This window comes from Lethenteron reissneri, chromosome 39 (assembly GCF_015708825.2).
Source record: "Lethenteron reissneri isolate LAM-NWPU_2019-01 chromosome 39, ASM1570882v1, whole genome shotgun sequence".
Classification (NCBI taxonomy): Eukaryota; Metazoa; Chordata; class Hyperoartia; order Petromyzontiformes; family Petromyzontidae; genus Lethenteron; species Lethenteron reissneri.
The window spans coordinates 7,392,978-7,415,983 of NC_083817.1; the positions used below are offsets into that span (position 1 = coordinate 7,392,978).

A 23,006-nucleotide genomic window follows, 5' to 3' on the forward strand; every position below is an offset into this window, starting at 1 on the left:
GTATAATGAGGCGTTTAAGACGTTTACGGAAGAAAAACGAAGCCCTATAACTGAAGCTGTGTCACGGCACTCCGTCCATCATGATCCAAAAATGAATCGAGAAAATTTCGATTCTTCTTTCACCCACAGTGTTCCCCACACGTGGAACAACAGTGTATCTTGGCTACGGTTAAAAGCCGTTCTCTTACAATCAGTTGCTCATGCGTTCCTGACTATAGAAGTAAGTGCAGGACTGCACCTTTACATTTTACAGGATACCTCTTCCGAACCACGCTGATATGGGGGGCGCCGTTGGCGGATGTTATCTGTGTGGCATCTGCACATCTCACTAATCTTAATTGCATGAAAAATTGGATTTAGCACGGATAACACGATGAATGCTCCACCACTTGTGGGTTACACCTTTTGTGTGGGTTATAATAAACGACGTATTGGTGGGAGATCACTTCCAGGCCAATATTGATGTGTTAAAATGAATTGTGGATATCAGGATTGTGGGTATTAGGATGAATTTTCGAACAACCGCCAGGTTACACCACCATTGCCAACAGCTTTGCATTTTTAAATCCTTTATATTAAGTTCACTTGCTTGCTTAGGACCGTGCAAATCTTTCGGTCGTTTTTTAACCCACTTCCCGTGATCCAATCGAGCTGACATTTTTCACACAGACTCGTTGTGCATGACAATTAATGGTCGTGAAAATTTTTTTCCAAAATTTTACACTTTTTAGGACAAAAATATTATATTTAATTACCAATTGCTTAATGCTGACATGCAATCATCTGACCCATAGGTGGCAGCCATCTCAAGCCAGAGGACGAGAGGACTCTAGCCGCCACGCATATAAAGGATTTATAGTGAAAAACTTTGTTTTTACGGGTTATACTTGTTATCTATCACGTGTGGTCTGGCATTTTATTTGTGTCTAACAGGAGGACACACAAGTTGATTTGGGGGTATCAGATCATAGGAGGGCGAATAAGCTAAGTTTCACTGTATTTCAATGTTGGAAATGTTTCTACTTTGTTTTGATTATTTTCACTAAAGCATCGTGACCTACGCCTCTGTTGATGCGTAGCATTGTTTGGAGTATTAATGGGCCTCACTGTGTTTAAAAATGGACTGACTGCACATTCAACAATAATATTTATTCTGTGTGCTATAAAATCGGAACATTTATTATCATATTTTAACTGAGCTCAAGCTAGCTAATCTCGCGGAATTTGGAAGAGGACCAAACATCGAATTTGGCTCGTAGTTTGAAAAGAAGATTAAAACCACGCTTATATAAGTATCTAACGTCTACGTAAATAGCACACCGCGTAGAGATTTCAGTCGGTGTGTGTGTGTCTTTGTTTTGTTTCACATTCAACAACAACAAAAACATTTGCCACTTCATCTTCTTGGTTCTTTCGGTAAAGTCACGTAGAAGGGAAATAATAAAATAATAAAAATAAAACATAATAAAATAATTCTCACGACGTTTCGGCGAATTATTTTATGATGTTTTATTTCTATTATTTTATTATTTCCCTTCTACGTGACTTTACCGAAAGAACCAAGAAGATGAATCCCTGCAGTCACGAAAGCTTTAAATCGAAATTCGCCACTTCATCCAAACGTTATATTCCGAAAGTGAGTGTCGGCGTCCCGGCACGCGATGAGCAAATGTCCATTGGCGACTCTCGCAGGCCGCCTGGGGGTCACCCCTTGCGTTCGGGGATCGGCCCGCGGAAGGAAATCCCAACAGAGCCACTTCTGGGGTTCCCCGCTGCAAGTGGCCACTTATCCACGCGACGGGGATGCCGCGGTTTTCCCACCCGCGTAAATATAAACGCGTCTTCTTGGTTCTTTTGGTGAAGTCACGTAGAAGGGAAATAATAAAATAATAATAAAATTGTCACGACGTTTCGGCCACAACGCAAGCAGCCGTCCTCAGGTGAAGAACAGGACGGACGGCTGCTTGCGTTGTGGCCGAAACGTCGTGAGAATTATTTTATGATGTTTTATTTTTATTATTTTATTATTTCCCTTCTACGTGACTTTACAGAAAGAACCAAGAAGATGAATCCCTGCAGTCACGAAAGCTTTAAATCGACATTTATAAACGCGTCGTTAAACCCGCGAACACCCGACACAGCCAATTAGTAAGGTTTGTAACGTAAACAGAACATGCCAATTCGTTACTAGTACAGCACACCGGTGTGTTGGAGAGCAAAGCCACAACATTTACAATCTGAGTACGACGTTTCGCCAGTAATTACAACTAGCTGCATCAGGCGACAGCCAGATTTGTAGTAACGAATTGGCACGTTCTGTTTACGTGACTAACCTTACTAATTGGCTGTGCCGGGTGTTCGCGGGTTTAACGACACGTTTATATATTTACTCGACCTAACCCAAAAAATCATGTATTATGGATGATATTGGTCGCGGAAGCCTACGTGTGACATAGATGTTTGTCGCATGACAGTTAATAATATAGGTGTACGGTTGGTTATTCATTCATTCTCATAGCTGGAATAAAAAAGATACACATTTAATGTTAAGATATGGCGTTTATCTGCGCAGTCGTTGGTGACTGAGCTCAGACCAGCGACTCGCTATTCTAGTTGACCCAAACATGCTGGTTGACTTGTGTAGTGACTGACTCAAAGACACTAAGAGTAGGAGGGAGGCACTCTATTTAGTAACAGCCTTCACAGTTCACAAGAGGTAACTTCAGCTCCCAGCCAGGACAGCTGGCCGACTGCCTCACTGACGACGCCGAGATGGTGAAGACGCAGACGAAGACTTCCATCAGCACGAGGAGGAGATCCCACTCCAGGCAACTGCCCAGAGTCTTCGCTCGGGATCCCCTTTTATCCTCCCAACGTGCCCTCGCTCCGCCCCGACCACGCCCCCCTTCTAGAACCTACCAACGGGTTCCTGGGCTTCCCTCACGTGCCCCCTCTGTAACCTTGCCCCTACATCCCTCTCTCTGACTCATCACATGACTTGCTGACAGACAGGGCTGCTGCAACTGCAGATCACCTTCTCTGCCAGCAACCCGCGCTATGCTGCCTAGTGACCCATTCCATGTCACTACACTTGTACAGCACTTAATTCTAGATTTGAAGCTTTCGTGACTGCAAGTATTCATATTCTTAGGTTTTTTCGGTAAAGTCACGTAGGTAAAAAAAAATCAAAATTAATAGAAGTAAAATAATTAATTTAGATTATTTTTTTTACCTACGTGACTTTACCGAAAAAACTTAAGAATATTGTACAGCACTGTATATCAGTGCCTCCTACAGCACAGTGGCCGTAGCGTAATGCAGGTGCCAAAGTATTCAGAGGTTTTTGGTTTTCGTCTACCGATGTCGTGTGGTGTTGGCCAAGTCTGGTCTTGTTCGATGGTTGAAATGTGACGAGTTCAGCGCGGCAGGTGGTACGATCAGTGCTAAAACATGCCCACACACGCATGCACAGTATAAGTGTTGCCACGCCACTGCCAAACGTAAACATTATGTGACTCTCCGCTGCGTTTGCGGGTTGTACTGGCTGCTGTCTGGCACGATGTCCGACGTTTCGCTCCGCACGTGTTGCGAGCATCGCGAGATATCGACGTTTCGCACGCTGCGAGCATCTTTCGTGAAAAAAAATATTCTTCATGAAGAAGAAAACATCACGTTAAACAACACGTGCTGCGACCTGTCTATGCATTGGAGAGCTATATAGCTTAGCTGCGTAAACCCATACAGTAGAATCAATATTACGTGTAAATTAAAGTCATGAATCTTTGATACGTATTAAGCTATGGTAGACTGTGTAGCAACAGTGCCTATCTAATAAAAAAAACTCAACTATCTTATTGAACAGGTGAAGCTCATTGAGCTATCGCCTTCTTTTTTTTTTCAGAGGCCACCTGGCCGCATACGTGATGATAGCTCGGGGTGGGTGGGGGGGGGAGATAACAACCCCTTCTCCACCCATCGTGCACCTCCCAGGCATGGGCGCCCAACCTGATGAATACGAACAATCAATGAGTGCCTAAAATAATCCCGCTTGATAAGGTCATTCTCGGAGAGTCAATTACAGCGTATCATAATTCCGGCTAATTATTTTATCTGTTTTTTGGCTTGCCCCTTCAATCCTTGCAGGCTGTGCTGTGAAGGACTGGCCAGCGTTGACTGCCACTCGAAAGACGTCACAGTGCCCGAGCAATCCTGTGGCCTGACGCGTTCGGTAATCTCATCGGGGAACCCATTCAGGCAATCCATTTCGACCTCCGCCTCTCGTAGAGTGAAAAGCACCCCCCTCCCCCCTCCCGAGTAGTAAGCAGTAGTGAGTAAAAGCGCCCCCGCTAAAGTTTATAGAATAATTACCGCTGCGTAATCAATCGATGGATACAGCTGATTGTGTTCGACTCACGCAATCGATGTTGTGTTCTCATTTTCAATGTCCCCCCCCCCCCACCCCTCTTTGCGAAGATTATGAATTGGTGCAGTGTTGTATTTCTTTGCCACTGCGGATAAGGTTTTGGTCGTTGTTGTTTTTTAAGGATTTGCCTCGAAATCAATTTGCATGATACGATCCCGTGTAAAATGTCACAAAATGACGGCTGTGTCATTGTATTCCACATTTTCATTGTATTGTTTATTTAGCAACGCCGTACCTCCTGCAACAGATAAACGGTGCCTTCGAAGTCCCTCGAGTGCAGTTCACGCGACGTGTAAGCCTGCCGTACGTCGTTCTCATTTTCGCAATCATTAACGCGCCAACCGCAACATGCCGCAGAAGCTCGTGAAATGAGCCGTTAAAAAAAAAATCCCGACGTCGAATGCAATTAGATCGCACGAAAAGTAAAAAAAAACGCAGCACGAACCACGTTCATTCATTCAACGCGTGCGTAACCGCCTAGCCGCGTGGGAGGGTGGCCAGTGGACAGTCATCAACAATGAGCAGGGGCCACTAACGTCATCGTCTCATTAAAAAAAAACGTTCCTCTTTAACCCCCCGGGGTACCCGGTCTTTGCTCAGTCTCGGGAGGACCCTCGGGGAAGCCCCTCTGACACTGATGGCGTCACGTCGCCGTTAATTACTCGGGAAGATATTTAGCGGAGCACTCATTTTACGGATAACATTTTTTTACAACTGTAATCAATGATGTTTGCTGTATCGTAATTCTTTTGTTCGGAAATACAATGTTTAAGAGACAGAGAGAGAGAGATCTAAAACACCGATATGACGATTTTTGACAACAACAACAAAAACTGACTATCCACTTTACAGTAGACCTCAAATCGCTCGATATAACATCGTGGTGTCGCCACATCGCGGCAGCCCCATCCTGGGTTCGACACCTCCGCTCGTGTGGACGAGTGGCTTCGTTGGTTGTGCGCGGCGTGGGTCGGCAACGGCAACGGTGGAGGAGGTGGTGGTGGTGATGGAGGAGGTGGTGGTGGTAACCAGGGGGGGTTCGGTTACCGGTCTTCTCATTCCGAGTCAAATTGCAGTGCACAGCGCCCAACGTTGGGCACAATCAATGTCATGCCACCGTCAATTGGCACAGCGGTGGTGAGACCTCCAAATCATCTGCTTGCATGCAACCCTTCCCCTCCACCACCACCTCCCCCCCCCCCCGCTGGTTTCTGTTGGAAATCAATAACATTTAAAAATGAGAAGAGTGAAATGAAGGGCCGTCTCGTGCCGCCTTTACTACCGTGGCTTTGTCTTCCAACCCGTGGAGAATTTTAAAATTATGGCAATTACGTCAAATGAATCATTCATCATGGGCCCTTTTTTTGAATTATCGGTCTTCATGCACACATCAATCTTGCTGTGGTAATCGCATTCAGCATGCAGTCATACCCTGTGATGTACCTTGGAAATGTAATGGCTTTTCCTTGATGTCTAGACGTGCATTTTCACCGTATAAATAGCCGCTCTCAGTATGGTAATTCAGCGAAGGCTATTCTTTCAATGTCCGATATCAATTTCTTAACACCAATGCAACCATCTTCCAGGGATAGCCTGAAAAATGAAGAGTGTACGTTCGAGAAGCATGAAAAATCGTCGTGTGCCGAGTATAATATAGCCGCATATGTGTGTGTGTTTGTGTTTGCATGACTAAGAAAGTAAACACAACGGTCGTTGGTTAGCGCATTGCGCTACGAACCCAGCAACTTGAATTCAATTACCGGCCACGGCTAACATCAGCGGTGAATATTTGAAGCAGTCCTGGGCCAACTCCTAGGTCGACTGAGCCATAGATGAGTATCTGGTACACTAAATATTATCAATTCGGTCACCCATTTTTGCCTCTTGGCTCTTATGCTCAAATCATTCTTCTTAGCCTGCCTCTGACCACTGATTGATTGTCATCTGCTCTGGAGGCTGTGTGTTGGGTTAATTCCCTGGAAATGACCCAGGGCAGAGAGCATCTTTAATTTATCGTGTGTTTCTAGATCGTTTCTATTCCTAGTTCCAAGCCTGTGCAGTTGGTGGGTTGAGCCTTGGCAGTTTGTTGGGTGGTTTTAATTGTGGGAAGTCATATTTTGAGTGTTAATTTTCATGTTATTAGCGATTATTATAGTCATACTGCAAACTCCACGATTAGCCTATACAATAAACTTACCACATCCTTCAATAATACTGCCTTAAAGAAAAACATCGAATATACAATATATGACGTTTCAGGCAATAGTCCTATATGACCCATGTATAATATTATTGCTCAAGCAAGGCAAACTATATGTTTCCTTTCAAGGCCACAGTGCTATTGAGGAATGTGTTGGGTTGTTGTTGTTGTTGTTTGTTTATTGTGTTTGTACCCCACGGTGAACGCAGCAGCATGACCAAATAATCAGCATTTTTCGTGTCACGGCTTTTATTATGATTTCCTTTTGTTTTTCCAGCTGATGTTTGATGTTCGTAGATTGTGAAGATCGTTGTTTTTTTTTACCTGTTAAAAAGGAGGTGATCCTCATTGGGTCCAACTTCAATGATTTGCACCCTTCAACATTACGATTGATGGCCAGGTAATCGGTTTGGCACAGAAAGTCGGAAACCTCGGGGGTCACCTGTGATCCCATCTTGCCAATATCTCCCGCATCCAATCCCTTCTCTCTGCTTCAGATGCGGAGAAGTTGGTCCATGCCTCATTGCATCTCTCGCATCGACTATCGCATTGTATTGCTCCCTGGTGTGGCTGTTAAAGTGCTTAACAGACCTGCAACTTGTTCAGAAGTTGGCTGCTAGGACGTTGTTTAACCAGAACTCCTTCTTCAGATCACATTTCAACTGTGTTGATCTACCTCCACTGGCTTCCATTTTCACATGGGATTCAGTTTAAAATTCTGTTGCTGACTTACAAATGTCTGAACCACCTTACCCCCAACCTACATCAGAGACCATATTTCCCCTCCAGGCCTCTAAGGTCTGGGGATGCAGGATTTTATCTGCGTTCCCAACTCACAGAGCAATGGTTCTTAACCTCTACTGCAGCCTTGCACCCCTTTAGTTCTCAATCATGAATATTTTTTTGATATGTTAACACATCCATTGTTTGATGAAACAAAGTCGCTGTGCTTACGTGCCCTTGCTTAGTTTGTGTCTCGATGATTTACCTTCTAAGAAAATCTGGCCACGTCTTGCAACCCCAGAAAGGGCATCTCACACCCCCAGGTTTGGAAGCACTGTCATAGAAGGTTCGGTCGATGTGCGACTGAGCTTTCCCCACGTAGCCCCCCAGGACTATGGCACTTTTTTCTACGAGATATCAGGATCTCAGCGTCTGTGTACATTAAAAAAACACGTCTTAATACTTATTTATACACCTCTGCTTAATAAACAATTCATTAATTCAGAAAATGGCTTTTGGAGTGTTGTATATCATTTTGTTGGATTCACTTATTTTATGCTGAGTGTATGCTGCTGTGTCTTGTACAGCACGTTGAGATCCTCGATGAAAGGTCGCTTTATGAATGTAATTATTATTGCTGGTGTTGGATTGGTGTTGTGAAGCGCCTTTCAAACGCGGTTGCATCGAGACTCCATGCAGAGTGACATTGTATTCTATCAGCACTGCGGTAACAAAGGAGGCTGCGAGTGGTTTTGTGCGCCGTGCCAGCCCACGTGAGTGCTCACCAACAGGATCCGCTCCAGCAGTCTATGTCGGCTACACGAGGAAACGTTCTCTTAGTGGATAGACAAAAACACTGGGCGCTGCGGTGGCGAGATACTAACTACCTCGCCTGGTATGCAGGAGGTGCGTTCCCGACCCTGACGCCTGCTGTATATTTGGAGTTTGCATGCTCTACCCATGGTCGCGTGGTTTGTTTTCTCCGGCTCCTGCGAAGTTTCCCTCCACATTAATTAATGCGCGTTTAGAGTATTTGGCTGCGATACATTTCCACGTTGATAAGCCACTGCGTTGAGCTATCATTTGTGGCCAGGTCGCTTCCGAAAAAGAGCTACATAGCTCAGTGGGCCTTGCCTGATCAAATAAAAAGTTTAGTTTACTGCATTGAGTCATTTCAGATGTGCTTCTGCGGCCGTCTGGAATGCTGTTCTTTCCGATATTAGGAAGTGAAGCGATGCACTTTTAAATCTAATCTGGAAACTCACTTCTTTCGAACTGATTTCCGTGTCTCGTCTGTTGCCCATCCCCCTGCACCTCCGATGAACACGGTCGGCTACGTACGGTGCGAAAGAAGTTCAACGTACTTACATACAAGAAGCAAGGCAGGCCATTCCTGTACCAATGCGATTAGAGCTGGACCTGAGCCTCCCCTGCGTTTACTCTGGCTAACACATTCCTGCGGAGGGAGCTGATAGGAACGTTGGGTTTCTCGGTCAATGGCCAGGGTCAACGGCGGCGTGGTGTATTCCGCAAATATGCCCGAGGGCGGGCACAAGCCGGCGTGAGTAGGTTAAACGTTGGGTTTTATAAGGGCACCAAGGGGTGACCAGCCCCTCCCCACCCAGCCCCACCCCTCCCACCCCCCACCCAGCCCCACCCTCCCCACCCACCCCTCCCCACCCTTTCCTCCCCACCCAGCCCCTCCCTCCCCACCCAGCCCCTCCCTGCACGACGGACGGACGGACACAATAATCCTCTGTGGGCTGGTGTAACCAGGAGGTTCCAACCAGTAAAATGAGTAATGTACTTAGTACGGCAAGTTGAATAATGTTGCTCAATGAGCGTGGTGCCGGCACGCCATCCCAGTGTGTGCCTTACTGCCTCTAATATGCGTTTGCTCAACAGCATTTGCCCAATATGGACATGCTTTTACCGTTTGTAATTCCAACAGTGCTGAAAATATGGAACCATTTATAATAATCGTGTAGAATAACTTACAGGCCTTCATCAAGCTCATTGCTGGATGAAGGCCTCGGCCAATACAATGTTAGTCACGGCGGTTGTTTGACCATACTTCACCACGCTGATCATTGGTGGGGGGGGGGGGTCAGGACTGGTTCAGATATTACTCACCGTGGCCAGATATTGAACGCAGGGTGCCAATTTAGCGCGGAGCGTGCAAACCATTGCGCCTCCTATCCTCCCCCGCGCTTGCGTAACCATGAATGCGGTCTCTTACAAATCCTTCCGTACTGTCTAAATACAAACAAATGTACATTGGCATCACATGCTTTGTGCGGAAACATCGTCTTGTTTGAACACGCGGTAACAACGAGAGTGCTGTTTCAATCGTCTTACTCAACATTCAGTAGCTGTTGACTACCATCTTGTGGCCACGCTTGGTAACAACATGTTAGACAAAGAGTATGGATTTCTGCAGTCACGAAAGCTTCAAATCAACATGTTAGACAATTTAGACGAGGATGCCGAGCTGGGTTATGCACCGTTAGGTTCAATCCACATTGCCGTCCACTCAGAATAATCCTTGTACTCTACACGCATAAATACATCGGTATATAACGTGGTCAGTATTTACGGTGATTGATTTGTTTGATCAATTTAATGTATTCAGTTCATTGAATACATCTTTATTCAGACCGCAACGCTTAAATAACTCAAATCAGGTATAGCTTATCATTAAATTATATCCCAGTTATGTCCTGTAGTATAAAAACACAGATCCCCCGTATAGCCTTAGCAGACTGTTGAGGCAAGTGCTGTTAGCGAGCACCTATGAAGGCCGGCACTGCCACGCCCGGCCGCCTTTGTCTCCTCAGTGGCGATGTTTACACACCGCACCAGAAAATCATTTTAGTCTGAGTCGACCTAGGGGAGGCCCAGGACCGGTTCAGATAATGGCCACTGGTGTTGGCCGTGAGCAGGAATCGAACTCGGATCGCCGGGTTCGTAGCGCAGCGTAGCACTAACCGCTCCCTTACTACTGACACATTTCCACATGCATAAAACAAAACCTAATGCATTTTATCTTTCAGGCATTACGTTCAGGCACATTTTTTTATGCACCTGATATTAGATTTTGTATTTCAGAATTTTAGGTTGCCAGATTGTTGTCGAGCGGTTGTATCTGACTTGGTGGAGGCCGTGCAAACCTGCAACGACATTCGCTCAATCTTCACGATCCCCTGCCTGTTGCGCCGTTGCGTGCCGCTCACACGCGTGTGTGTGTGCGTGTTTTTTTTTTTGCCGAAGCTGCCAGCACGTGGAGCGAAACGACTGAGGACGTCGTTCCGGGTAACACGCGGGTAAAAAAAAGACCCCGAGAACCAAGGCCGTAATCTCCATCTCCATATATAAAAAAGGCAAAGTTGTGATTGTGTGTGTCTGTTCAAAATGTTTAGCGTACTTCCCGACATGCAACACACTTTAAATTTGCCATGTGGGTACTTTCCAGACTGTACACCATGCAAAAGATTATTAAAATACACTTTTGTGGGTTTTTTTTTTTGGGGGGGGGCTCAATAATGCATACATTTTTTGCACGGCAAGTGAGCTGTGACGTCAAATCTGTCATGTGACCCGCGCATGTGGAAGCGTAACGCATTGTAGTGTAGTGGTTAGTGCGCCGCGCTACGAACCCAGCGACCCTAGGTCGACTCAGCCTCAAACGAGTAACTGCTGTGGTATGTGAACATCGCCACTGGGAAGACAAAGGCGGCCGGGCGTGGTGAATCCAAGTCCCGGGCGAAGCCGGGTAGGAAAGTTAGTTATAATATAAATGTGGGGGGGGAGACACATCCCCCCCAATATTCATATATAATCAACATGCCCCCCCCCCCCAATAAAGTGCTATAAAAAATTTGCTATGCTATGTAAATAAAAAGAGCAATTTGATAAACCTTGGCCACAATATATGGACTTGTCTTTATATAAATCAATGGATAGATTTCTGTTTATATGATTGTGGTTATGGCTGTTCTTTATTAATCCCTAATCTCTGCCATTCCATACAATGAAACAAGAAATGGTACAAAGTAAAAACAGAGCAATGTAATACAATACACTATTAGACATTATTGTAAAAAATTAAATAAAAAGTCCATCCCATGTGTTAGTGAATTTTAAAATATTTTAGGCAGGAAATGAGTTTTCAAATTTAGATCTTTTTCTGGGTTGGGACCCCCAGACACCCTGGAAGATTTGGTCTCCCCCCAATGTTGACTCCATGGCTACGGCTTTGCCGAGAACACATCGGAGGGCTTATAAAGCAGAGCCGTGAACAAAATTTCAACCCCGCCACCGCAGTACAGGGTAGCAGTTTATTTAACTGACCACAAGAGGCCAGGCTGACCCAACTGCTTGCTCGGAAGCTCCTACCACAGTCAGCATCACAGGGAGACGCTGGATGAGCCATTTGAGGCTTACGCAAGGAACCAGACCCCCCGCGTAATTGAATTCCGTCGTGTGCCTCGCACTTTTGCCCTGCCACTTTAAGGGCGCATTATTTCCCTGCTGGAAGACTTTAGACATTTCCTAGGAACCCACCCACGCTACGTCACCGTGTTTATTCGGTGCGTGCGCCCGGCAGCTGCAGTTATTGTTCTTATTTTGCCGCAAAATGTGATTAAGATTAGGGGGTGACGGGGGGGTAAGAGTACTGATCTGGAACCGCTTATATCCTTAGGTTCAAATCCGGTATCGGCCGCTTGCGTTAAAACGGGGTTCTCAAGTGCAGTGAGCTGATGGTCTCATCGCCGCTCGATAATGACTGCACACAAAAAAGATAACCACATTTATATTTGGCTAAGTACCCCCCCCCCCTCTCTAAGAATGTAAACTATTGGTTGTAATGTCACGCGGCGATTACTCGACGACGTTACTCTCTGTCGCGATGCATATGGAAAGGTGTAACCCCCCCACCCGCACACACGGAAGTCACTTAAAGTGATGTCACGAGTTCATAAATACATCCCTGGGTAGTCATCTAAAAATAAGAGTTGCAACACGCTGTGAGAGATCTAAATGGACTCTCTTGACCTTGACAGAACACCGATAGCACAATCGGGATGATTGGGGTAGGGGGGGGGGGGTTAGAAATAAAGATATTATAATTTCAACGACATATATAAGGAAGTGGCTACTAAATTCACACTCACAGCGTGGCGCTGATATTAATTCATCACCGTCTTGCTAGTGGACCTAAAGAGATTCTTCCCTAGCCCCCTGATAGCACCCCAAAGACATCTCACCATTGTCATCGTCAGTCGAGATGCCTCTCCATCATCTCACGGTTTTGTGATGCAACATTCGCTCGGGCTGCCGGCACGCGAGGTCACCTCGTCGCTCCGATCTCCGTGGCGCACATTGCCTTTGACGCATTGCCTCCTCGGCCGCTCGCCATCCATCCCCTCTGTGGTGACGTCTTCTTCCCGAGTACTGACTCGCCCCTTACTGGACGTCGGTGCAAAAGAGCTTCACGGCTCATCGGATTCCTCCAGTATTCATAAATATTCTGATTGCGACGAGCCCACTGACTTTTTCTCAAGAGTCAGCACGACGCCTCTGCCTGGCGAATGCTCTCTTGATGTCACGTCTCATACGTTGAGTGATGTGTTTACCGCAGATGTATTAACGTAAGTACCCTGGTGCGTGCGTGGTCACGAGTGAGAGCATCGATGCGTCGAATTATGTCCGTGCGTGTGTCCTGTCTACTTCGAGAGCAGCGGTTTCAGAGGATGGTACCCAGACACACCCATGGTCCGTGACGGCCCTCCAGGTGGCTGTGATCTAAACGCAGGTTGATCTGGACAACAATGACAATTTTCTTGGTTCTTTCGGTAAAGTCACGTAGAAGGGAAATAATAAAATAATACAAATTAAACAATACAATTATCACGACGTTTGATGATGATTGCTTGTGTTGCAATCGAAACGTCGTGAGAATTTTATTTGTTATTTGTATTATTTTATTATTTACCTTCTACATGACTTTACCGAAAGAACCAAGAATATGAATCCCTGCAGTCACGAAAGCTTTAAATCGAAAAATAATGACAATGTTTATTATACCTTTGTTTCGGACGTACATTAATGTTTTACTCATGATATTTAATTTTAAATTTACGTTAGGTAAACTACCCCTGATTAAACAAACCTAACGCTCACATCTAAAATGCCCCCACACCTAAAAAACAACTTTTCAGCTGCGTTTCATTTTTTACTTCCGATAATATCAATTATTTTGTGCGAGTGGTGTTTAGAGAAAGGAAAGTGAATGCCCTTTGTCACTAGGGGTTGAGTGGGGCTGGGTGATCCGCGGAAAAGTTTTCAACGGCTGATCGGTCTGCGAACCAACGAAGTTTGAAAAACCACCACTCTACAGCTTGTGTGCACTCGTGTGTACGTAAAATGCCGAGGTGGGGTTGATTCACATCTCTGCAGGAAGTGTCAGTCTGCCTCAATGCTGCTTATAGAGACGTCGGCACTTGCTTGGCTGGCAATCGCACGCAGAGGCACATTCATTGAGACTCTGCAAGTAGTCTTTTGTCCATGCGCTTCCAGTTACTTGAGCGTATAACCTGTATATATATATATATTTTTTTGCAGCGTCGCACGCGTGCCACTCGCATGCAAATATATTCACGCAAGCGCCGCGGATCGTTTTCACGTGAACGGTGTGTTTTGATTGGACCTCATAAAAGCGCAGTTCACAAGTCAATTTTCTCAATAACCCTCCGCATCCTGACAATCGTTGAACAAGTACGTGCTCAAGGCATCCGTGATTATATATATATTTTTTAAACCCCGATGGTTGCATAATTGCTCAAATGTTGCTCGCAAGATCCAACACAAACATAGCTTCATCCTGTTTATACATTACTAATTAAAGCACTATATGTGTTTGTACTAATACCAGACTAGTTTTATTCACATGCACCCAAGCATCAAGCGAGACAGATGTCTGCCAGCATGCACATGCCATCGATATCTCTTACACACCCACCCACCATCCCCCCAATTCGCGCACCAGTTCATTGTCTCAGAAGGATGCAGGAAACGTCGTACGCAGAAGAGCGCTTTCACCTAATGACAATGACCGTCAGCATGGCTAGGAAGGCCTTCATCCATCAGTGGATTCAGAAAACGGCTGGAAAGGTGCAGCCAGGTTAAGGTGCAGGGATTATATACTCATAACACTAAAGGTGAGCTCAAGAGGGCCTACGCTTCCACGCTGGCAAAGCCATTTCGGAATCTGTTGGGAGTACCCACACATTACCCCACCATCTGTGACCTGCCAGGGTTGACTGATGTAAATAAACTGAACTATTTTTTTTTATTTTACCAGGAAAGGCCCAATGAGCTATTTAACTCATTTTTCAGAAGCGATCTGGCCACAAATCATAGCTTAAGGAAGTGGCTCATCCTGTGGACATTTATAGGAGCCCAATACTCTAAACGCACGTTGATTCTAAATGTGGGGGGGAAAAACCGGAGGACCCGGAGAAAAATCCAAGCAACTACGCAGAGAGACATGCAAATTCCAAATATACAGGCCTCGGTGTCGGGATTGAACCCACGACCTCCTATATACCAGGAGAGGTAGTTAACATCTGACCACCGTGGCGAGATGTTTTTTTTTTATTTAATACAGAAGCCCAGGGGGTGGGGGGCGCAGGATTCATGAAAGAAACTTGTCCCATTTTTTTATAGACTCGAACCGGTGACCTCCGGGTTGCAAGCCGAGCACGCTGAACCCGGTTGCACCACTGTGGCAGCAACCCCGTGGGCACGTCATTGTGTGGGACCATCGCGTAGCCGGCACGGGCAGCGATGTTGCCGTGACGTCTCGCGGTGGCGTGCGGCGCGGGGAGGGAAAGGCAACGGAGGAGGAGGAGGCCCCGCGTGGGTGCGCTTAGAGCCAAAACAATATATAATATGCAGCATGTCTCCATCCTGTATCCTGTCTCATGCATCGCGCTCGCTGCAGGGTTTTTTTTTCTTTCTCTTATTCTTCATTGTCTTGTTGTTTGATATTTGTTGGTTCGGCTGGCCGAGACAACGTGAATCCTAATTCCCAGGAAACGTGGAGCATTGGCCCAAGGTTGGCCCAACGTTGGGCATGCTTACTGGGTAAGAGACTTAAACATATATAACACATTCCTGCGGAGGGAGCTGGTAGGAACGTTGGGTTTCTCGGTCAATGGCCAGGGTCAACGGCGGCGTGGTGTATTCCGCAAATATGGCAGACTGTGTGGGCGGGCACAAGCCGGCGTGAGTAGGTTAAACGTTGAGTTTTATAAGGGCACCACGGGGTGACCAGCCCCTCCCCACCCATCCCCACCCCTCCCACCCCAACCCTCCCCATCCAGCCCCTCCCCACCCTCCCCACCCAGCCCATCCCTCCCCACCCAGCCTCTCTCTGCCCGACGGACGGACACAATAATCCCCTGTGGGCTGGTGTAACCAGGAGGTTCCTACCAGTATTATATTTTCTCTGTGAGGGTGGTTGACCCATTGCTTTGAGCTTTGCGATATGATCCCGATGACCTTAGCTCGATTCCTGGCGATGGCTAACGTCAGTAGCGAGTGATATCTGAACCTTCACGGGACCCCCTCTCTCCAAACTCTACTGATAAGCATGGTGACGGATGTTTAAAGAACTCCCGTGACTGATAAGAATTAGAGAGGCTTTCATTCAGCAGTGGACCGATAGAAGGGCTGTATTTACAAACAACTATTTATTTAAATATTTTTTTGTTTAAAACCACAGAATGTTGATGACAAGTACACGATTTGCCCGTTGCAATAACAGCACGGTATGTGCAGCCTTTTCCTTAAGTTCGACAACAATGGCAATTCCTACAAATGTCCGGAACGTTTTTCCACGTAGCTCCACTTCGACTCATGCTCTCCCTTCCCGATGCTGAGAGACTGGTGCATGCCTTCATTTGATGAAGGTTGGATTACTGCAATGCCTTGCTTGCTGCTGGTGTTTCTAAAACTGTTCTAAATAGACTCCAATATAGTAGTAGGTTTTTACCCTTTAAAACTGGTACAAAACTGACACCTTTATTCAAGGCATCATGTTTGCAATAACCACAACACAAGTAGTCAAAAAAGCAAACAAAAAGAAGCAACTCTGATAATGATAATAATATGCACTGTCCTTGAAGTTGATTGGTCCACACCCGAGACGGCTTTGTTTAGAGCCTAGTCCCCATTGGTGTTGGACCAGATGACACCAGAAGTCGTACAATCCAAAAACAGTGCAATATCAGAGTATTGAGAGCTCTGGGTAAGCATTTACACTATGAGATCTCTTTTACCAGTGGAAAAATATAGTAGTAGGTTTTTACCCTTTTAAACTAGGTACAAAACTGACACCTTTATTCAAGGCATCATGTTTGCAATAACCACAACACAAGTAGTCAAAACTGCAATATATTCAAAACTCAGCTGCCTGGGTTTTAAGCGGATCTAAATCGTGTGACCATATTACTGATATTCTTTCCTCCATGCGCTGACTCCCTGTAAAGTACAGAATCGACTTTAAGATTATTATTTTCACGTTTAAGGACTCGAATGAGTTGGCTCTTAAATAGCTCACCGATCTGCTTAAGTTTCATATTCCACTGAGAAAACTTAGATCTGCTGATTCTGGCATTCTCATTGTTTCAAACAGCAGACGTTGCTCTATGGGAGGCGGAGATTTTCGCAGCCACACTCCACGATTGTGGAATTCCCTTCCTTGGCCCATGAGGGAATCTGAGTCTGCTACACGTTTTAAATCGCGTCTTAAATCTCACCCGTTCCTACAAACGTTCTACGTAACTTAACCTTCATTTGAAAGCGCCGTGAGGTCTTGTGCGAATTTAGCAACAGAAACCCGAGTTCATTATTATGTTTCGATTTAAAGCTTTCGTGACTGCAGGGATTCATCTTCTTGGTTCTTTCGGTAAAGTCACGTAGAATTGAAATAATATAAAAAAGAAAACATAATATAATAATTCTCACGACGTTTCGGCCACAACGCAAGTAGCCGTCCTCAGGTGGAGAACAGGTCTGTCGAGGAGACAGAGTCTGAATGTCAGAGTCTGAATGACTCTGTCTCCTCGACAGACCTGTTCTCCACCTGAGGACAGCTACTTTCATTATTATTATGTTTGTCAATCCACCGATGGGTGAGCAGCCTCCGACTGCTGTGTATGCTGAGTGTTGCCTCTGCTTCCCCGCCATGGTCTGTGGCGGCTTGGTAAAGTCAAGGAGCCGTAGGTATGGGAGCGTAGAGCAGAGTGCAAGGCTGTCAATTTATCCACTGCACTGCCCACCGCTTAGCCCCGCAAGCCCCGTGGCATCATGTTGGTTCTCAGTGGTCACCAATCGAGGCAATTTTCAGGCTCAACCACTGCCTAGCTTCCGAGATCTGGCGAGACGGGGCACATTCCGGGTGCCCCGTCTCGTAAGAAGTTCCTGCTTACGCATCATAGACCGCTTCATGTCAGCACGCACGTGGCTAACTCTGACGCTGATGTTCGGCCAATGATGCGATGTCCTTGTCCGCGGTGTATTCCTGACCTCTGGGCCTGGGGAGGCAAGAGCCCAAACTGGTTAAGACAAGAAACAAGGCATAGATTAACGTCTTGTATCTTGGCGGGGGGGAAGGGGTAAGGGATAGGGAGCATCCGAAAAAAAAACCGTGGGGATAAATAAAGTGAACGCTGCTCCATTTCTGTTCTCCATCGCAGGTCACTCTTGCTCCTGCTATCAGTTGTGCCGTTTATAACGCGTTGGGTGCGCGCGAAACTTCACCGGGTACAGGACGCTCCGTTTGGCTCTGACCAACAACGGAAAAATATAAGTGACCACAACTTGACTTCATTTCCCATCGGTTATTAAAAAGTTCCCCCCCTCCACCCGCCGTTACCCTCCCGAGGCACTTAATTCACACAGCCTGTGGATCAAAACTGGGTTTCCAGGGGCCGCAACATTGGTAGCAATGGGCATGGCCATATGGTAGAAGTGGACACTGCATGCCTTCTTCTCGTCCATTGCTTGTGGCCCAATTGGCCGCTCTCCTGTTGATAGCCGAGAGAGAGAGAGAGACACACACAACACGGTTTTGTTTTGTGACGTGAGCACGGTGGAATTTGTTTATGTAATTTGTACTGTACACACAAACAGCATGTCCGTGCTGAGGGACGGCTGTACATGTGTTAAGGACATTTTAATGAGCACAAGCAGGGTGGGTTGAAGTTAAATACTGCACGTGCGTTTGATATAATTTTATAATGAATTAACTTGTCGGGCCAATTGCCCTTCTGATCCGATGAAGTGCCATTGCCAAACATGTTGGTTTATATGCCTAAGCTTTTAAGTTATTATCAAACGTTTTTTTCATGATTACAATGGGAATTACCAGCAAAACATTTTATTCGTAAGTACTTTCAGATACATACAATCAAACGTGCATACGTCCATGTATAGCCACACATCGTTAGATTATTCGCACACATTAATCCGTACGGCACACACGGAAGGAGCAGTGGCACAGCGGTTAGGCCATTGGAAGAAACGTATGAATCCGGGTCGGCGGCTCGAGTGAAATTCCCAGGCACGGCTCACATCAGTGGCGAGCGATATCCTAGCTGGTGCCGGGCGCCCACTTGACCGACCCGCGCTGAGCGGTGTGGTGAAGAGTGATCGCACGACCGCCCTGTGACCGACAATACATCGCAAGGAATTCTTCATCCAACAGGTGATTGACAATGGGGCTGTGAATCATTACTAATAGCAGAGGAGTTACTTGACAGGGCGAAGTATGTGTATATGTATATATATACTTACATGTATGTATAAAAAAGACAAAGATCCCCCGTATAGCCTTAACAGACTGTAGTGGCAAGTGCTGTTAGCGAGCACCTATGAGGGCTGGAATGGTACACGAGGGGGTGGGTGGCCAACACCACGTCCGACCACCTTTGTCTCCCCAGTGACGATGTTTACACACCGCATCAGGTATTCATTTGAGGCTGAGTCAACCTACGGGAGGTCCAGGCCCGGTTCAGATAATCATCACCGATGTTGGGCGTGAGCAGTAATTGAACCTGGGTCGCCGGGTGCAAGCGCGCTAACTGCTAAGTATGTATACATGTATGTATACATGTACTTACATACATACATGTACGTATGAACTTCTTTCACATCGTATGTAGCCAACCGTGCTAATCGGAGGTTCGGGGGAAGGACAAAAACTAAACACAAAAAGCAGTTGTAAAGAAATGAGTTTTCAATCCAGATGATTTTAAAGTGCGTAGCTCATGTGGCTTCCTGATATCGGAAGGGAGAGCGCTTTAAACGGCAACAGGAGTGCATCTGAAAGTGCGGGACGCACAGACCGTCTTTGTTCGTTGACTAGAAGTAAGGTAGGCCAACCTCAGGCCGCTATGGTAGCCGTGAAGTCCCTTGTCATGAACCTTGAAATGGGTTGGCGAAACGAGGCTCTGGTGAAGACAAAATCCTCAGCGGCGTTTCGGGTGGCGGAGGATCTTTGGATTTCAACGGCTGTGAACACGTTGTAGATGTGAACACGTTGTAGATTTCCAGCTGTCTTGGACTCTTCCTGCCACTGAACTCTTGACCTCCTTCTCGTCAGGATCGTGTTGTCGTTGACCAGCTTTCCACACGTTCAAAGACAAATCACGCACGGCTTCTTGGAAATGTCCCTGTACGTTCTGCGGGCGGGTTTGTGGTTCCGGGATCTGACTCCGTAGTCATCTCAGGACCCGTTGGTAAATCTGTGGTAGAGATCATCCTTGTATTGAGGGATTTGCAGAAGATTATTACGTGACTTTAAAAAGTGAATTTGCCTCGTTATTGTTTTCAACAAGTCATCCTCATAACCATCGTGTTTTTTTTTTACCGGGTGAGCGGAACAAAAACGTTAAGCTAATAAAAAATGTTGACACTATGTAAAGACAAACCTTAGAAACGGATCTCCTGTTAAGCCTTAACAGACTTTTGGTGAACGTGCTGTGATCGAGCATCTATGAAGGCCGGCATGGCACACAAGGGGATGGGTGATCAGCTCCACGCCCGGCCACCTTTGTCTCCCTAGTGGCGATGTTTACACACTGCACCAATCACTTACTTGAGGCTGAGTCGACCTAAAGGAGGCCCAAGTCCAGTTCAAATAATCGTCACTGGTGTTGGCCGTGAGCGAGAATCGAACTCGGGTCATCGAGTTCGTAGCCCAGCGGGCTGACCGCTCTCCCATTTAGCACACCCACATGCACAGACACGCAATGTGGTATAGGCACTGTCGATAAATATCAGTTGTTAAAGTACACGAAACACTGGCAAAAAAAAAAATACCGCACGACATCGGTATTAAAATGTAAAACACATTTGTGCTCCTAAACACATTATTTACAACGAACAAAAAAAGACCCTAAACAAAACAAAAACTCAACAGCCCGGGATCGTGCGGTCATCGCGTATACACCGCGAGAGTTTCAGTAGCCGTGTTTTCCCGTGTGTTTTCAGGGCAACGTTGGTCACCGTGGGGGTGGCGAGGTTCTGTCGCTCGGACGAAGGAAAGGGCCAGCTTGTTGAAGTAGAGCCATGTACGGTGGGGTGGGGGGGGAAGTGGCGGGGGGGGGGATGCTTGTTTGGAATTTGTCTGCGGTAATTAATGCGGCACGTCCCCCTTCGTCGGCCCAAATGTTTGCTTCGTTCCCATTAATGGAAGTGTGCCGTTGCGAGGGCACGGGAGGGCACCGGCGATAAAACTCCATTCCCCTCTCTCCCCTTCATCCCACCCACCACAACCCAAAGTAGCCGCCATATATTTAGCCCATTTGGCCGGGACGACCCCGAAGAAATCCATTCGGCTGGCCCGCGCTCACGACGTTGGCGGCTTCACGTGGCGCGTAAAATGAGCAAAGGTTTTTTCTGCCGTCGACGCCACTCCTGCATTAGGTACGTGCCACGCGCGCGGCCGATTGAACTTGTTTTGTTGCCACGGGAAGTTTTGGAACGGTATGAAAAATGTTACTGCTCTCTGGGGACGCGGATATTTGCTCCGTTAATTGGCTCGCGATAGGGTGTGGGGTGGGGGCATGGGGGTACTTGATTAGAATTTTTGCTCGTTACTTTTTTAAGTTGGCTTCGAATGGGGTGAAGTAATCCCGTATGTCTGTGTTGTGTAATGGAACATGTATAGGTGCTTGCTGATGAGATTGACAGTTTACCGCCGTTGTTTCAAGCGAGCCAGACTTTGCTGATGAGACCACTGAATGTCGAAACCGGTGCAGATTTTTGCTCGTGTCGAAATCAACGCTGCTGATGTTACGCGCACTCCCAGAATGCCGCGCGTGGCTCACGCGTTGTGTAAAGATCTACTTTTTAAATTTTTACGTGGATCGATGGATATGTGATAGAGACATTGTCCACTCATTTGTGTTCTCGTTTACGATCACGCTGTGCTGTCTCTGTGCGAGTAGCAAGCCAGTTTCGTGGTGGTTGGGGTGGGGGTGCACTTCCGATCATGAGACTTGAGAGTTGTATTGCAAGCGTTGGTCGATTTATTAGTTTTTTTCTCAAACAGTAAGTACATTTCTATCGTAAACAATACAAACTTCGAAAGGAGGAATCATTGCAGTGCAATTTTGCATGACTTCATACGAATGTAATATTTTAACAAACTTGCATTGGTGAAGCAAATGTGAAGTTATCTTTAATATTAAATTAAATTTGTATTAAAAATCCTTCTAATTAATGTTTTGTGCTGAAATTTCACTTTGTATTTTGAGTGCAGATGATAATTTTTGCAGCTCGGATAACTGTTGTGGAAGTCGTTTTATAGCCGAATAAAATTGATGCTTTTAATTTGTGTTCATGTATGCATGTATGTTGAACTTCTTTCGCACCGTACGTAGCCAACCGTGCTAATCGAAGGTGCGGGGGAAGGACAACAAACAAAACACAAAAAGCAGTTCTCACGATTCAAAGCAAAGTTCTGTCGTGAAAAACATAAGAGGTAGATTTTGCAATGCGTGGTTTCAAACCGCGCCTGCCATGAGTTTCTAACGAACACACTCCCCAATCACCGCTTTAAATTAAACCGTGTTTTAGCTGCTAACCGGGGACTCGAGGTTCTGCAATTGAAATCCTGAAGGTTTAAGCACATACTTGTGCTGTCTGGCTCGTAAGAAATATGTGTCTACAGGGCATTTCCACCACGAAGACACAGTCTGTGAAGGCACATTTTTTGGCAAACACTTCAAAGGCTGTAAACTGTTCCTATACATCACTCGGCGTGATGCGTGTCCCGGGTTAAACATACAGTACAAGTTCTCATTTGTTTTGCCATGATGGAGCTTATGAGTCCCTTCTCGTGTGGTCCACATCGTAGTCGAGAACGTGATCTTATTTCAACTAAGTTTCAATACAGACAAGGGGCCGAGAGCCCCTCATCCTCCGAGAAAGATAGTTTACGAATTGCTGTGGCGTGTTATGAGTTAAAGCATTCACAGTATAGGCAAAAACTCCGTTCAGTGTCTTCACATATCAAAAAAATATGATTTTCCAGTCTATCGGCCTCTTAGCTTTCCAAACCAATATTAACCATCTGCGTTAATTTAA

At 46.1% G+C, this 23,006-nt stretch overlaps 1 protein-coding gene across 3 annotated transcripts in view; it reads left to right on the plus strand.

Annotated features, from left to right (window-relative positions):
- LOC133351955 (cAMP-specific 3',5'-cyclic phosphodiesterase 4D-like) overlaps nucleotides 1-23,006 on the plus strand; it is a 314,479-nt gene that overhangs the window by 60,335 nt on the left and 231,138 nt on the right. The window contains exon 1 of one of the 3 annotated variants that reach the window (XM_061567582.1): nucleotides 21,206-21,341. The exons of the other annotated variants lie outside the window; for them this stretch is intronic. Within the exon in view, the coding sequence (XP_061423566.1) occupies nucleotides 21,298-21,341 (44 nt within the window). The 5' untranslated portion in view covers nucleotides 21,206-21,297. Of the gene's footprint in view, nucleotides 1-21,205; nucleotides 21,342-23,006 lie in introns of those variants that run through there. 3 annotated transcript variants of the gene reach the window in all.